Source organism: Egretta garzetta, unplaced genomic scaffold (genome assembly GCF_000687185.1).
Source record: "Egretta garzetta isolate BGI_Z169 unplaced genomic scaffold, ASM68718v1 scaffold782, whole genome shotgun sequence".
NCBI classification, from domain to species: domain Eukaryota; kingdom Metazoa; phylum Chordata; class Aves; order Pelecaniformes; family Ardeidae; genus Egretta; species Egretta garzetta.
Window position 1 is genome coordinate 588,725 of NW_009258785.1, and position 14,681 is coordinate 603,405.

At 38.6% G+C, this 14,681-nt stretch overlaps 1 protein-coding gene across 1 annotated transcript in view; it reads left to right on the plus strand.

Moving 5' to 3' along the window:
- Nucleotides 1-8,644: 8,644 nt before the first annotated feature.
- CRY1 (cryptochrome circadian regulator 1) overlaps nt 8,645-14,681 on the plus strand; it is a 17,347-nt gene continuing 11,310 nt past the window's right edge. Inside the window, exons 1-3 of the mRNA XM_035889192.1 lie at nt 8,645-8,752; nt 12,483-12,625; nt 14,005-14,189. Coding sequence (XP_035745085.1) covers nt 14,072-14,189 — 118 coding nt within the window. The 5' untranslated portion in view covers nt 8,645-8,752; nt 12,483-12,625; nt 14,005-14,071. The remainder of the gene's footprint in view (nt 8,753-12,482; nt 12,626-14,004; nt 14,190-14,681) is intronic.

The following is a 14,681-nucleotide window of genomic DNA, read 5'->3' on the forward strand; positions in this document are numbered from 1 at the left end:
GCTCTATCCTTAATTCTCTTCTATTAGTTGAATAGATTTTTTTTCAGTATGGGAAGCCAGAGATGATGGAATTATACCTTAAGGACCTTCACTTTATACAGTGTAGTTGAAGAATATATTCATTTTACCTAGTGTTTCATTTCTGGCAAACGTAAAACTGTGCAAAATCTTCGTAGCAGTAATTATAACCTTGAAAAGGTCACTTTAATGTAAGGGAAGGGAGAAGGGTTTTATTAAAGTAAATGAGGGGCAGTATAAAATTGGTCCCTCAGAATCAGATTGCAAGGCTGTATCTTGTTATAGTGCTCTTATCGCACTTGCTGTTTTGAAATGAGCCATAGCTTTTACTTTCTCATAGATAGCTTAAATTGCTGAAAATAACGTGGTGGAACTATTTTATTCAGTGGCAGGAAGAAAAAGCAGGCCAGCTCTGGTTTAATTACATCAAGCCTTAGGAGAAGCTCATTTAAATAAGAGAACTTGGGTGCATGAGGAGGAGGAGTTTTAAATGTATTTAAAAATGAGCGTGTCTGTACTCTCAAGTAACTTAGTTCTGTAATTTGCTTCTAGGTCCTATTTCCCCAGCTGTCCCCACTGCAAATACACCTGTTTGCTCTTGGGTTTTCCTTTAAGGATCCAACTGATTTCTCTCTGGAAAGAGAAGGCAAAGGAATTAATGTCAAATAATGACTTTGATTTATGAGATTGGAATTAGAGAATTAGAGGAAAAGTAAACACAGAATATATACCTTAAAGAATGGAAGACACTGGGAGAGAGATTTAAGAAGCTGTGAGCTATGTTAGTCTCGTCTCACCAGAATGCTGACCTTTGTAACAAGCAAGTAATTTGAGATGTTTGTTGCTAGATATATGGGAATAGTTTAGATGAATAATGGGTGCCCTTTGAATGTGAAGTTAAGAGCCAGATATTTGCAGAAGCTAAATACAGTATTTGCTGTGACGTATGGTTGACAAAATAGGAGCCAAATACAGATTTCCATTTGGGAGATTATGGACGTCTTTTGAATAGGACAAAAACCTGTGTTTCCTTCCTTTGGGGAACTCTATCCTTGAAAAGGTAGTTCAATTGGAAAGAAATTAATGAGGAAAGATATGTAAGGAAATGCTAGGTTTGTGTCCAATGTAAGCTACGTTAGACTGAAATTATTTTATTGCTCTTAATAGAGCAGAAGTGCTTGCTGTAGTTGATATTCTAGCCCCACTCTATATGTGAGATGGTCTTTACTACTTAGCTTCAGAAAAGATGCACCCAAAATGACTCAGCTTGGAGAGATCAAATTTTAAACATTGCTTTCTCTTGATTATTGTTTGAAGCCCTTTCTTTCATGCTTTTTCAAAGAGTTGAATTTGGTTTTTAGAACCTCTTTTACAGCAGTTAGGAGTATTTCAGCTGTACATGGGCTTGGGTGTATCTTACCTTCTTCCTCCATCACAGCTCTGCTTTGGCTTGAAGATTATAACAGTAGTAAATATTAGAGGGAAAAAGCCAAGTGACGCACTTTGTGGTTTGTGTGTGGTTTTGTTTTTGCATGTGGATCAGCTCCTACTAAGTTATGAAAGATGCTGAAGTCCTGAATTGCACTCTAAGGGAGCTGTTTTTTCTCCACTGCCTACAGAGCAACCCTGCAGGAGATTAGTGAGCTCCCACAGCCGCTTCACTTAAGCATCTAGAGTTGAATAACACGAACTTTTTCCTGCTCTTGTGTATAAGCTTAAAGGATAATACCTCTATGAAATTTATTATTGTATACCTTTTTAGGATGTAGAAGTTGTATGCAGTATTAGCTGAAACAATGTAATATAATAAGGCATGCCTCTGTGACCTTGATTTGGTAATAGGAAAATATTACTATGGCTTGCTGCCAAAGGATGCTGTGGAGTGTACATAACACTTAAATCCTGTCTGAGCTTAATCTTCTTATAGTTTCATAAGAATATACTGCTTCGCACTAAGACACACTGGTTGGCAATCAAAGAGGAAAATATACTGATAAAATACTAAATATTTGTATATAGCTATATCAAATTTGAGATACTTCTCAGCGTCTCTTACTCTGTTTCAGTATTGGATGAAATCTGCCTTACGATTCCTGGAGAAGCTAGTATGAGGAATATATTTACCTAAATGATACTGGACTTTCATAATGACCTAGCTGAACATATGGCAAAATAGGAGATACGTATGAAAGAAAGGCTTGCTCGCTCTCCCTCTTCCCATGAAGAGAAATAGATGTTGCATAATTTATTAATACAATCAGGGTCTAATGCTGTAAACTATACTCGTTCAAACAAAAAGTGTGGTTGATGTTATACAGTATGTAATATTCTTTCTTTTTATTAAATCCAGCTCTACTAAACTCTGAAAGATGAAAAGAGCAATATCTGATAGCAACATGGGGGGGGGGGGGAATTGAATGGGAAAATAAAACTAGCAGACATTAGGCTGCTTAAGATAATTCTGATAAACAAAGTTTGGGTGGCAATCAAATATCCATAATGACATAGCCTCTTGTTTGACAGTGCCTTTCTTTCACTGGAGAGATTGTAATCAATGGCTTGGCATGAGAACTAGGGGGTAGACAGAAGGTATTTAAAAAAAAAAAAAATTCAACAGAAGTTTGGATGGATTACTGGAAGTTGACCAGTCACCGGTAAAACTGTTAAATAAACTTAGGAATGAAACAAGTTTTAGCACTGTTCTTTTTTACTCAGCTTTTTAAACTTCTTTCTCAGAATGAGGAAGCCTGACTAGATTCCTTTTTTTGTGTGTGTGGTACAGGCTGTGCAGTCTAACACTCCTGCCTTGCCTAACTGTTAAATTCAGAATCTGGATTGGTTCAGAAAGAAACCTGAAACTAAACTTTCTTGATTCTTAATGGCTTAGCAGCACCATTTTCAGATGCGAATGACACCTGAAGGAGAAGTCATTGCATTTTAAGTCCCCTCAGTTCCCAGCAACCTTCCTCATTTCATACTGGTGAGGATGGTTCTATGTGGTTACGATTTCTGGGTTTTTATTACTCCTAAAAATAACCCCAAATAAGACTAAAACAGTGTGTCTGTAAGTATCTTTCTTGCAATAAATAAAATAAAAATACTACCTTTTTAACAGACTGCTCCTGACTTCTTCCCTGGAGAAAGTCTTTAGTCACGTTCATAGGGTAGAGCCAGGAAGGCTGCATGATGCAGTGCTTAGTTTTGTTAATTTTGTTAATGGTTAACTGTGTTAACAATTAGTTGTTTAACTTCTTGAATTTCTTCCTTGATGGTACCAGTTTATTTCAGTTGCATCATAGCTATAATTATGATCTGTATTATGCAAGCCAGTTTGTGGCAGTTGCTCTTAAGATGTAAGGGGGCAGAACATTTAGTTTAGATTTCAGACTCCAAGCAGACTTTGCATGATTGGCAGCAGGGAAGATTATGGAGTTTCTTGGAGTAAACAGCTAAGATTTTATGTGCATGTCTTTTAAAGAACATGGTCTTAGAAGCTTTCATAAAAATTCTGAATATCATTATTAGATGACCCTGAGCAAAGTGGGTGCAATGCCCTCTGTGTGAGCCAACCCAGGCAGGATGCTGGAACAACCAGAAAACCATGGATGAAATGCAAAGGGTAAATTCATTGTCGTTACCTCGCAAACCAGGGGATCCCCGAAGCAGCACCCGGGCAGAGGCACACAAGTGGGAACGCAGGCACCGCGGGGCTTGGTCCTTGCTAGAGGATCGCCAAACCTGCGGTTCTCACCTGTACATCAGGGGTTCTGTGCGGGCATCGTTTACCGCTGTGCTTTGATCTTTCCCACAGCAGGACAGGACTCAAGCTGTTCGATAGGGTGCTCCTGAGTCTATCACAGGCCTGTGTTGTCTATAAACACAGATGTTCTACTTGTCAAGCACGCAAGACTAAGCAATGATGAGTATGATACATGTGTTTTTCTACACCCCAGCTGCAAGTCACTTGAGTGTGTTTACAATCCTCCTCACAAATCTTCCGTTGCTTTCCCACACCCTCCAAGAATGTTGCTTGAAGGCACGTATCCTTTGCATCGGCGTCTATCCTGTGTTGCAATAAATAAGTCTTTTCTGCCCCCCTCCATCACATGTATTTCCCTCGTACAGTTTGCTACTGTGAAATTAATGGTGAACTTTTCCTTCATCTGGTTTGTCTGAGGAAAGTTGAAGATCAGATGCAGAAACCTGGGTTGAGGCTTTATCTCTGCATCTTTTTTGTGTCTTTTTAATGAAGTGCCATGTATTTATTCAAAGTGTGAAAGAAGGTGCTTTCCCATTGACTGTTAGGTTGAGAGTGAAAAGTTGTTCTAGATTGCAGACTCAGAAACATGACCTGTTACTGTAGGGAGAGATTTAAATAGCTCCTAATTGCCACACTTTGGTGTAAAGTATAATAGAGTTCAAGCCTAGTAGCTCTTGCTTCATAGCTGCTGTGAAGAAACTTTGCCTCAAGAGCTCATATACTGAAAAGAAATTACTTTTTATGAGATGGAAGTTTCATATGTGGTTTCAGTTCAGACTGATCTACCATTCATTTTCATTTGTGTTTTACTGTGAAAGGAACGTGCTTGTGAGCATTTTAGTGTATCTCTTCAGAGAGAAAGCTCAAATAATTTTGCCTTGTCTGTCCTAAAATGCTGCTCTTAATTATGTTTAAATATCTGCACTGAGCAAAACACCTGCATGTTCTTGTGCTGCAGCAAGTGCCCTTGCATGGTGCTGGAGTAATTCAGAACTATTTTCACTTGCAAAAGAGTGTTACCAGTCAAAATGATACTGTGAAAAACTAAAAACTCTTCTCTTCCAGATCCCATAATGATTCACTGTGACAGTGTGTCAAATGCTGAGAATTATTATTGTATTATTTTTCTATTAGTATGCTTAATATGTGGGGGTGTGTGCATGTTGTGGATATGTTACTATTCCTCCCCCACATATATGTTACGGATAAAACATTAATTTGCTAGGACAGGAGATAAATGCAGTGCATTGCAATGCCATGCCAGAAGTGGAGAAAGTGCAGGAATTAGAAGTTGTCCCAGGGAGTTGGTATAATTAAAACATTTCCATTCAGGTTGGCCTATTAATACAGGCATCTGTTAACAGATTAGATGAATGCAGAAGTTCTGAAAGGTAGAATTTTACTTCCTTGAATTCAGTGTAATTTGTATCTGGATATACCTAAAGCTAGTTGTTCATTAATTAGCATGCATTTAACCACAGTAAAGTTGCTGTGCTGCTTCTGCAAGTTTTAAAGTTACTCATGAGAAAAAGAGGAGGTGAAAACTTTTGGTTATGGCAAATAGTTGATTCAACTATTACGTTTCTTGGTAGGGGCTGTACCTAAAAGAGATGGTGCAAGAAGGTTCATTTTTAACTGGGCAAGGCTCATTGCAGGGTGGGTTGGACTAGATGACTGTTAAAGGTCCCTTCCAACCCAAACTATTCTATGATTCTATAAATCTGTGTAGAGGCTTTTATATTAGACAAATCTTATTAACACTTTAATGAGAAGATGTCTTTAGATGTGATACAGTTGGTGAAAATAAAATAGATTATTAATTATTTGCATCACATTTTCTTAAGACACATTTGGTCCAACTGGAAGATTCAAATATGCTTAATGAACTGCATGCTTATTCTGAGTACTCACTCGGAAACTGAATCTGTGTTCTGAAAGTCAAAAGCCATATTCTTTTGCATTGCTGTTACTATAGCTATCAGAGGGTCGCTAGGGTTTAATTTAGTCTGTTATTTTTAACAGTGTGCTTTCAGTGAGTCTTGCAACTCAAGCTGTGGTTTGGCTGTTTTTCGTTTGTTCTGGTTTTGCTCAGGTAGGGGGTGTGTGTGTGCATGTGTTCCCTGGCTGCTCTCCTGCTCCCTTTCTACACAGATGTACCAGTTTGAGTCTACATCATTATTTTTTTTCAAATACATGAAAGTTTTATGGAGATGGAGATGCTGGAGTGTGATAAGAAATAGTTAAGAGAGATAATAGAAGGGATTCGGGGAACTAACAAAAAAGATTAAACAGTATTAAGGGCAAGTTTAGGGATCTTGGATGTGAGTTGGAGACTGGGTCAGTGCATGTAATCTTCTTGAATAGGATTTTGTGCCAAGTCCAGACTAGAAGTTGTATGTTATGGTCAGTTGGGTAGGAAGAAAAGAAATTGAGAAATTAGAGGGAACTGAAATGCAAATAGGAGAAAAAAACCCTAAAAATTTATTGAAAGACAGATTTTTTACTTTAAATAGTTACAAGCATTTAACATCATCAGTTTCTTTTCATACCCTTTCACTATATTCTGTGATAGGAAGACAAACAAACAAACAAAAAAAAAACATTCCAAAAAACCCACAACAACAAAACTCCACCAAACAACACCCCCCCACCCCCGCCCTCCCACCCCCCAACTTTTCCTGGGCTGTTCCAAAGTGATCTGGGATGCTGTTACCACTTGTCTTCATAACAATTTGTGAAGTGTCAGTGAAGGCACATGCTCTTTCAAAGTAAGTTTCAAGTGGATAAGATTAGTGATAAGGTCTGCATTCCAGGTTTCAAAAAAATGATAAAATTAAGCTGTACTTTTCAGAGTCCATCTGGAAGTGACTTTGGCCTGGGAACGTGGGGCCCAAGTTCTCTCTGATATGTGATTCTCATCTGATTCATAAAATTACTCCTCTGTGGTTTCTAACTAAACAAGTATACAGAAGTTTGTTTTTTAATACAGCATATTCTTAATGATCTCGCTACTCTGGAGGGTGGGTTTTTTCCAAATAAAATTTAGCGAAGTGAGAGAATTAGACATTTTTGGCTTGTTCCAGTCATCAAACATAAAGCATAGTTGCCAGACAAGAAGCAGTTGTGTTCTTAGACACTGGTTTCCTCTCAGACTTGCTTACTTTCTGTTACCCTTTGAGGTCAAGCGGGCCACTCATTTTTGGCATTTAATAGCAGTTAGGGGGTTTTCCTGCCAGCCTTCTTCTAGGCGTTAATTTTCATACTTTGCCTCCAACTTTACATGGAAAAAATGTGTGTTTGGTAGGCATCGCTTAGATATCGCCAAATCTGTAGGAAAATATAAAAAATGTTGGTAGGTTTACAACAGTAGTGTATGCTAGATCCCTCCTAGAAAGCATGGCATTTCCGTTGTAACTGTTTTTTAGGATTCATTCAGAAAACCTAGGTGTGGTACAGACTCCTGATTTTAATAAACTGGGTTGCTCAGTGCCTTTGCCTTTGTACTGCTGCGGGCGCTTGCAGTTGTGCAGCCGGCCCTTCCCTGGTAGCTCCGCACCCTTTCTCCTGGGCTGCGGGCGCAGCGTCTCCCAGCCTCTGGCACCGCTTTCCCAGCGTTGGTCTCGGGTGGTCACTCCTGCAGCGTTACCATCACGGCCTTGCACCTGCACATAGTGTCGTGACAGCCAGCGCTCTCAGGAATAATGGCCTGCAGTGTGGAAATTTTTTTTTTTTTTTTTTTTTTTCTCCTTCCCCCCCTTTGGGTGTCGCTTTTGGTTTATGGCAGGGGATCCAATACTGTGCATGCACAGAGGTTAATGACTGGCAGGCTCTGACTCAGCAGCTGCCCCGAGCAACGCGCACCTTGGTGCACTTCGGTGAGTGCAAGCAGCATGCAATAAGCACAGCTGACAGGGTTTGAGCAGCTCCTGATGAAAACTGTGTTGTTATTATGAGGAAAAATATTGTGGAGGAGCCACTTGTTACACTGCAGAGTCGTCCAGGGGAAGGGCACCAGCCTGGGGACCCCCAGCATCTCTCTTTCTGGATGGCTGCAAGGGAGGAATTTTCATTTTTCCTCTCCTTCCTTCTGTTTTTGTTTTTCCCCTGACAGCTTTCACCATTGGAGGTATTTTTAGTTACTGTACCCACTAATAAATCTTTGCACATGTGAACCTGTCTCTACATCTGTTGTGCAACTACCCGCTTCTCTTGAAGACCTGCAGATTTGCAGCACCCTGTTCTCCCTTCCCCCCCCCCCCCCTTTTTTTTTTTCCTTATTTGCTGATTTGCTCATTAAATAAATCAGGTGAGGTTACAGCCAAGATACATGAAACGGTTTGTTATATAAAGGGCTATTTTTATAAATGAAGGCCAAAGGGATAGTTACAACCATGTAGTCCTCTGCTATGCTGTTTTTAGTAACAGTTCAGGCTGCTGTGGTGTAAGAAGGACTTGGATTAAGTTTAGTAGCAGTATGCCAGCAGCTGATTGTCTGTTTGTTTGTTTGATTTTTTTTTTTTTTTCCTGTAGTGTGCTTTTTTTTAGACTGACAAGATACTTCTAGTTTTAGGTAAGATTTAGTATGTTTGAGTCCATTCCAGAGTTCGTGAAGGTCTTGAGGTGAAAACTTAAATGACAGTGCAGTTTGGTTTTCTGAATTATGTATTGTTGAATATATGATATGGTATTGTACTACTGTAAGCTAAATGTAATTAGGATGTGAACGTGCATGCGTCACCAAAATACACACCAAATACTGAAGGTCTGATAATCTTTGTTGGATTGTTCCTCTTGGTTCCCTTTTCCTATTGTAAAATTGTCTGGTTTGCCTCAGAAAATAAATGTTTCTTTGTAATTCCTTGCAGATTCCTGCTTCAGTGTCTTGAGGATCTTGATGCCAATCTACGGAAACTGAATTCACGTTTGTTTGTTATTCGTGGACAGCCAGCAGATGTTTTCCCCAGACTCTTCAAGGTAAATGCCACCTTGCGGTTGTTGTTTCTATCCCTAAATATGACTGACAAACTAATTTCAACTAGGAATATTTCTTGTACTATATACTTCAGTGCAAGTTGTTATCCATGCAAATACTTAACTATCCTTGCAGTTTCTCTTTAAAGTTGTTTTCGTTAGATTTGGGTTTTTCCCCTCTAGTGTGCATATATATCACCAACTGAACTAAGTTGATTTTAGACTTTACAGTTTTTGGTTTCTTTCTTTACAGAAATGGAACTGATTTCTAATGCTTTGCTAAGTGTAGGTACTGTATATTGCTAAATTTTCCTTTCCAGGTCCCTTTTGAAATACTGAAATATAATTCTGTGCACATGAATCCAGGTTCAAAACCTGACATGTAAAAGCAATGTTTTATTTAGGCCAAATATCTGCTGAGGTTGCTTTTTGGCCATTTAAAAGTGATTTAATAATCTTTTTGCCAGTAGTAGGCTTGGTAAAAGCATAGTGGAGGTGAACAGCAATTTCTAGTCAAAGAAGTTTAAGGCTTTTGTGGGAAAGGGTCCTATTACTGAGGAAGTTAAAGCTGTGAGGGATTGTTACTGATACTAATTTGTCTTCCATGGATAATAATGTATTTAAGGTAATGGTGCTATAATAGGATAGTAAAAATGATCACTCTGCAGACTGATTTTAATAGTTTTTATGGAACGACTGGATTGAGGCGACTGAGATGAGCGAGACTGTGAGGGGAAAAAAAAATACTGTTTTTCCAAAGAGATCATCTGTTCAAGATATTTATTCCCAAATCTTCAACACCAGGCTGAAAACCAAAACTCAGATTTCTGTCTTCATTCTTGTGCTGTATTTGTGAAATGCTAACTGGATAATACTCTGACTGGTCTTTTCTTGATTTCCCCTCAGTGAAGAATTTCCTGCAGGAGTACTCTGGCATTAGTTGCTGCTTGCAATTGCCCAGATGTTCAGGCTTGTTACATCTGCATGCCAAATTTGGTTTGATTGCATTTAAATAGGGGCAAAGGTCTTGCTGTTGTGTGTGTTGTCTTCTGGATTTGAATGACCTGCGACTAGTTTTCTTAAATACTTCAATGGTTACTTTGACAATTCCTGTTTCAAATCTTGCTACCAGGCTGATCTTTCTATGCCTAACAGCATTGGAGTGCCACATTTTCAGAATACTAATTTTAGTGCTGAGAAGGTAATGAAGATAACTTATCTAGTTAGATAGGTAGTGTACAGCAACCAAAAAAGAACATTCGCATCTGTCTATGTCTTCTGGTTCCTGAAATTACCAAAAAGTCTCTTTATCGTGTATTTGTTCACTGAGGGGCTTTTCAGAACATCCTCTATCCTCAAACAAATAAGAGGCATTGTTGAAACTCTTGAGGACTTCTTCAACTTCTGGCTGAAGGCTGCCTGGAACATGCACCTATCTCATTCCATTAATCACAAAGGCTCTTTTGCCAGAGCAGTAGCAGTACATCAGGCACTTGCAGTGCAGTGAAGGGCATATAACACTGATCCAAGCTTTTCAGATCATCCTCATTAAATGTCTCAAAGGTGAGTGATGATCCTGACCCTGAAGAATGCATGTAGATTTTTTTTTTTTTTTTTTTTTTGGCTGGGAGAAGATAACTTTAAGTAAATAATGGTAGGCGATAGTGAAACTTCTGTAGAGCCTTGTGTCAGGAGCCTTATCACAGATGGATTTCCTGGGGATGAATGTTTCACAGCTGTTTCTTGGTAGGGCTCTCCTTTTCACAGGCTGAAGGACAATTCCTTCAAAAGGCAGAGCACTGATCTATCTTGATCCTTGCAAAAGGCCTCAAGGACCTTTAGGCTCTTTGATGTGTGTGTGTGTGTATATATATATATATGACTGTTTGCTTTCCTCTTTCCAGTCCTTCAGAGCAGCTTTGCTTCCCTTAAGACACTGAATTCAGTGTCACATGTTTGCAGCAGTACTAGCTAAGAGTGCTGCCAATAGCAGCAGTAGGCTGTCATCTTCTGGAGTAGTGCATAGAGACGGAATGTGTTTACCAGTGGACTTTGCAAGTCTTTGCAAAATTATTTTAGTTTTTTTGTTTGGTTGATTTTTATTTTTTTTTATTTGGTTGCAGTTTTTTGAACTAATTTGAGGATGGTAGTTCCATCTGACTGCAGAGATGCAACTTCCACGAGTAACAGGTACCCATTTGGTGCCTGTTGGTTAACTTGAACCAGTCAAGTTTTGGTTGGTTCTTGCCTCATTCTCTAGAATTTGCCCTGGTCTGCTCTATATCTCTAGCTCTTTGGGACTGGCTTGACAAAGAAAATAAATTGGAACAATCTCTAATTCTTTTATGCATCTGTGTTGCTAAAAGCATCCAGCACTATGTGCAAAGCAATTTGTGTCCGTGCTTCTTCTAAGTGCCTAGCTCATGCTGATGTGATCTGGGTGTATTCGCATCACGTAGCACTTGTCTCGGAGTTCCTTGGCTCCCGTGGGGATGTGGCTCTGGCTCTTGGACACATTTTTTATGGCTTTCTTTTCCATATGCCAGAGGAAAGAAAGATTCAGAAAAATATGTGCTGTAACTTGTCAGACAGTGGTTTTACATTATGAAATGGGAAATAAATGTTGTATTAGAGTGTAGGAGGTTGCTTGAGGATTCAGGGCTTGCTGGGTCAGTCTTGGCAGACTTGATGGAAGGAGCCAAGCCTTCTTTCAAAGAGCAAGCACTCCTTGGAATTGCCTATCCTTGGGGTTGTACCTGGGCTTCATCTAGGAGAGAGCTAGAGTTCAGAAGTGAAACGGCACCCTAGGTGAACAGCATTAGAGTGCCCCTCGTCTCTTTGGTATAAATCCAGTTCTCTGAAATAGTCTGGCTGGTGTGTTTAAATCAACTGACTAAGATTATGAGGAATTAGAAGGGTATTTCTCTGACTGGCAGGATGGCTTTCTAGGATTGCTCTGTGCATACTTTACCTTTCCAATTTCCTACTGTTGCAGGAGCCTCAGCCATTAGCTGATCCCTTTCTTCGCTTTTCCCCCACTTGTTACTGTTGGCCTTGGTAGCAGCATCTGTCACATAAAGGGTGTTAGACTTGAAGGTGTCCTTTTTTTAGGAGATGGATTATTTTTTTAAAAATTTTGTGTTTTAATTGTGAATTTGAAGAATGTCCATTCTGGTGTGTGAGGGGTAGGGATCTGGAAAAGGGAAGGAAATGGTGTGGTGTTTGGTTTGGGGGGTGGTGTGTTATTTTGCACCCCCTCCCCACCCCAAACTTCAGTTCTGCTGTTAAAGTTGACAGGCATATGTGAACAGCTTTTCTGCAGAGCAAGATACTGCTGCTAATCAATGTCCAGAAGACAGCCTCTGTCATCTTTCCCTTCTGTTGTGTCTCTTAAGGTATACAGATCTTAAAGTTAGAGCTAAATTTTCAAAATTTGCACAGAAGTTGTCCCATTACTATATACACCCACAGTAATGGGACAGGTAGAGGCTTTTTTAATGCCTGATTCCTACTTAGATGCCAAAACATTGGACTTTTTTTTTTTGTGAGTTTAGGTGTTTAAATGTTCTTTGGGTTTTTTTTTTTTTTGTGCCTTTGTGTATCTCTTGACAGCTATCAGCAGTTACTAGCTGGTGTTCCATCTTGTCCCTATCCTTCCCATTCTCCTTTCCCTCACCCTCCATCAGGCAGCATATGAGTTGCTGAAGGACCATGTTTTTGTCTTGTGTTGCAGGAATGGAATATTGCAAAACTTTCTATTGAATATGATTCTGAACCATTTGGGAAGGAAAGAGATGCAGCGATTAAGAAGCTGGCTAGTGAAGCTGGAGTGGAGGTCATTGTTCGAATTTCCCATACATTATATGACCTAGACAAGTAAGTTACCATTACCTCTGATTTTAAAAAGAAAAAAAAGGTATGAATTATATGTAGTATTTGGTTAGACATTGTTGCTACTTTCTACGCAGAGCACTTTATAGTTAGGAAGGCTACAAATTTGTTTTGTTTCTCTCTTACCTATCCATCCATCCAAATTTTATTATATACTGAGTAGAACTTTGCACCTTCTTTTGGAATCGCATAACTGTATCTGAAGTACAGTTTCAATTTGGGGTTCTTTTGAAAATAATGGTCATGTTAATTACCTGTCTTATTATAATGAAGTTACTCAAACATGCCTGTAACTTCTCCCAAATAAGACTTCTTGTGGTTTAGTTGTTCTGTTAGATTGTGTTGTCCTTATTTCACTTACACAAGTTAGCAGGAAGTCCTTTATTTTTCAAGAACTGTTTCCTATCAGTTATGTATCCAATAAAGTAATTGGGGATTGTTTGGTACCCCTGTGTTGCCTTACTCGATGTCTTGTTTATATTTTTCGACAGATCTGTTTAAATGGATTAGTATTAGCTCCCTGTTATAGAAACATAATCTGTAAACTAGTCAAAAGTATGACTTGGCTTCTCTTAACATTGAGTAATTTATTGTAGTAGATGCCTGGTTTATTCTGTTACAAGCCAATGTATGAGAGGCAGCTAGACATACGGGGGGGGAAGGGAATTATTTACTGTTTTGAAACCAATACCTGATTTTTTTAATTTTTTTTTTTTTAATCCTGAATTGAAAATTCCTTTTCTTCTGTCCCTGCCCAAGTAACCCCCCCAAGTGAACAGTTGTTTCCACCTACCACTTCGTAAATTATTTCTTACAAGTTTTCCTGTTTTCAATATCTTAGAGATATGGAAACTGTGTTTTTACAGCAGTCACTGTGTATAAATTACACCTTCATTTTTCCTCGTATTAAGACAGTTGTTATATTGCCTACTGTTCTCATTACCTGAATAGAAAAATAGGGGTCTTATGCAAATAGCATAGTCTTGTAGGTGACTTGGATGTATCTCTATGTAGCTATGGTCTCTCATCTGCTTTGATCTGTATTTTTCTTTGCCTTGAGCTGTCCATATTCATTACTTGTTCTTGACGGACTTTCTTCAACCCAGGAATGAAGAATAATTGACTTATAAACCGTTAATATATATATCTCCCTGGTGGGGAAAAAAGGATGGTAAAATTAAAGTTCAAACTGTCTGTATTACTGTGTATATCTGTGATTTTATATAACATGCTAGAGGCAGGTAAGCAGGTACTTCTGTGTGTGTATAGGCATGTATATTTTATTAAAGTAATTGTTATATACTATTTGCTGACTTAAATACTTACTTTCTTTTTTATTTTTTATTTATTTTTTTTTAATCCAGAATAATAGAATTAAATGGAGGACAGCCTCCTCTTACTTACAAACGATTCCAGACCCTCATTAGTAGAATGGAACCACTGGAGATGCCAGTAGAGACTATAACCCCAGAAGTAATGGAAAAATGTACTACTCCGGTTTCGGATGACCATGATGAGAAATATGGTGTGCCATCACTTGAAGAGCTGGGTAAGTTGTAAGATTGCTTTGATGTTGTGAAACAAGTAAGATGTAATCTACCACTAAGAGCGTAATACTTAAAGCAGAGGTTCTCCTTATGGTTAATTGTTAAACTGATGCCTATTATGACATGCAAAAGGAACAAAAAAGGATAATCAACTCTGTAACTTTTAGTTGTTTTCTTCTGAATGGGAGGTCAGATCACACTACTAAGTACTGTTTGGCTTCTTGTAACAGCATAGCCATTTTCCCATGGTACCAAATAATCATTAAGCTACTAACAGTCTTTGACGCTTCATTTTGTATTAAGTGCATCTGTTATCTTTGTGCTTCAGGTCATTAATTGTCATTTTACAAGCTATTTAAAAAAAACCCTCTTGTCTTGCAGTGCCAAAAAAAGAATAATAATAAGGCAAATAACTATTTTAGAAGCTTCTTAGGAAAAAAAATTATCTGTAAATTTAAAGAAATAGTACAAAGCTGCTTTCCTGTGATTCCCCC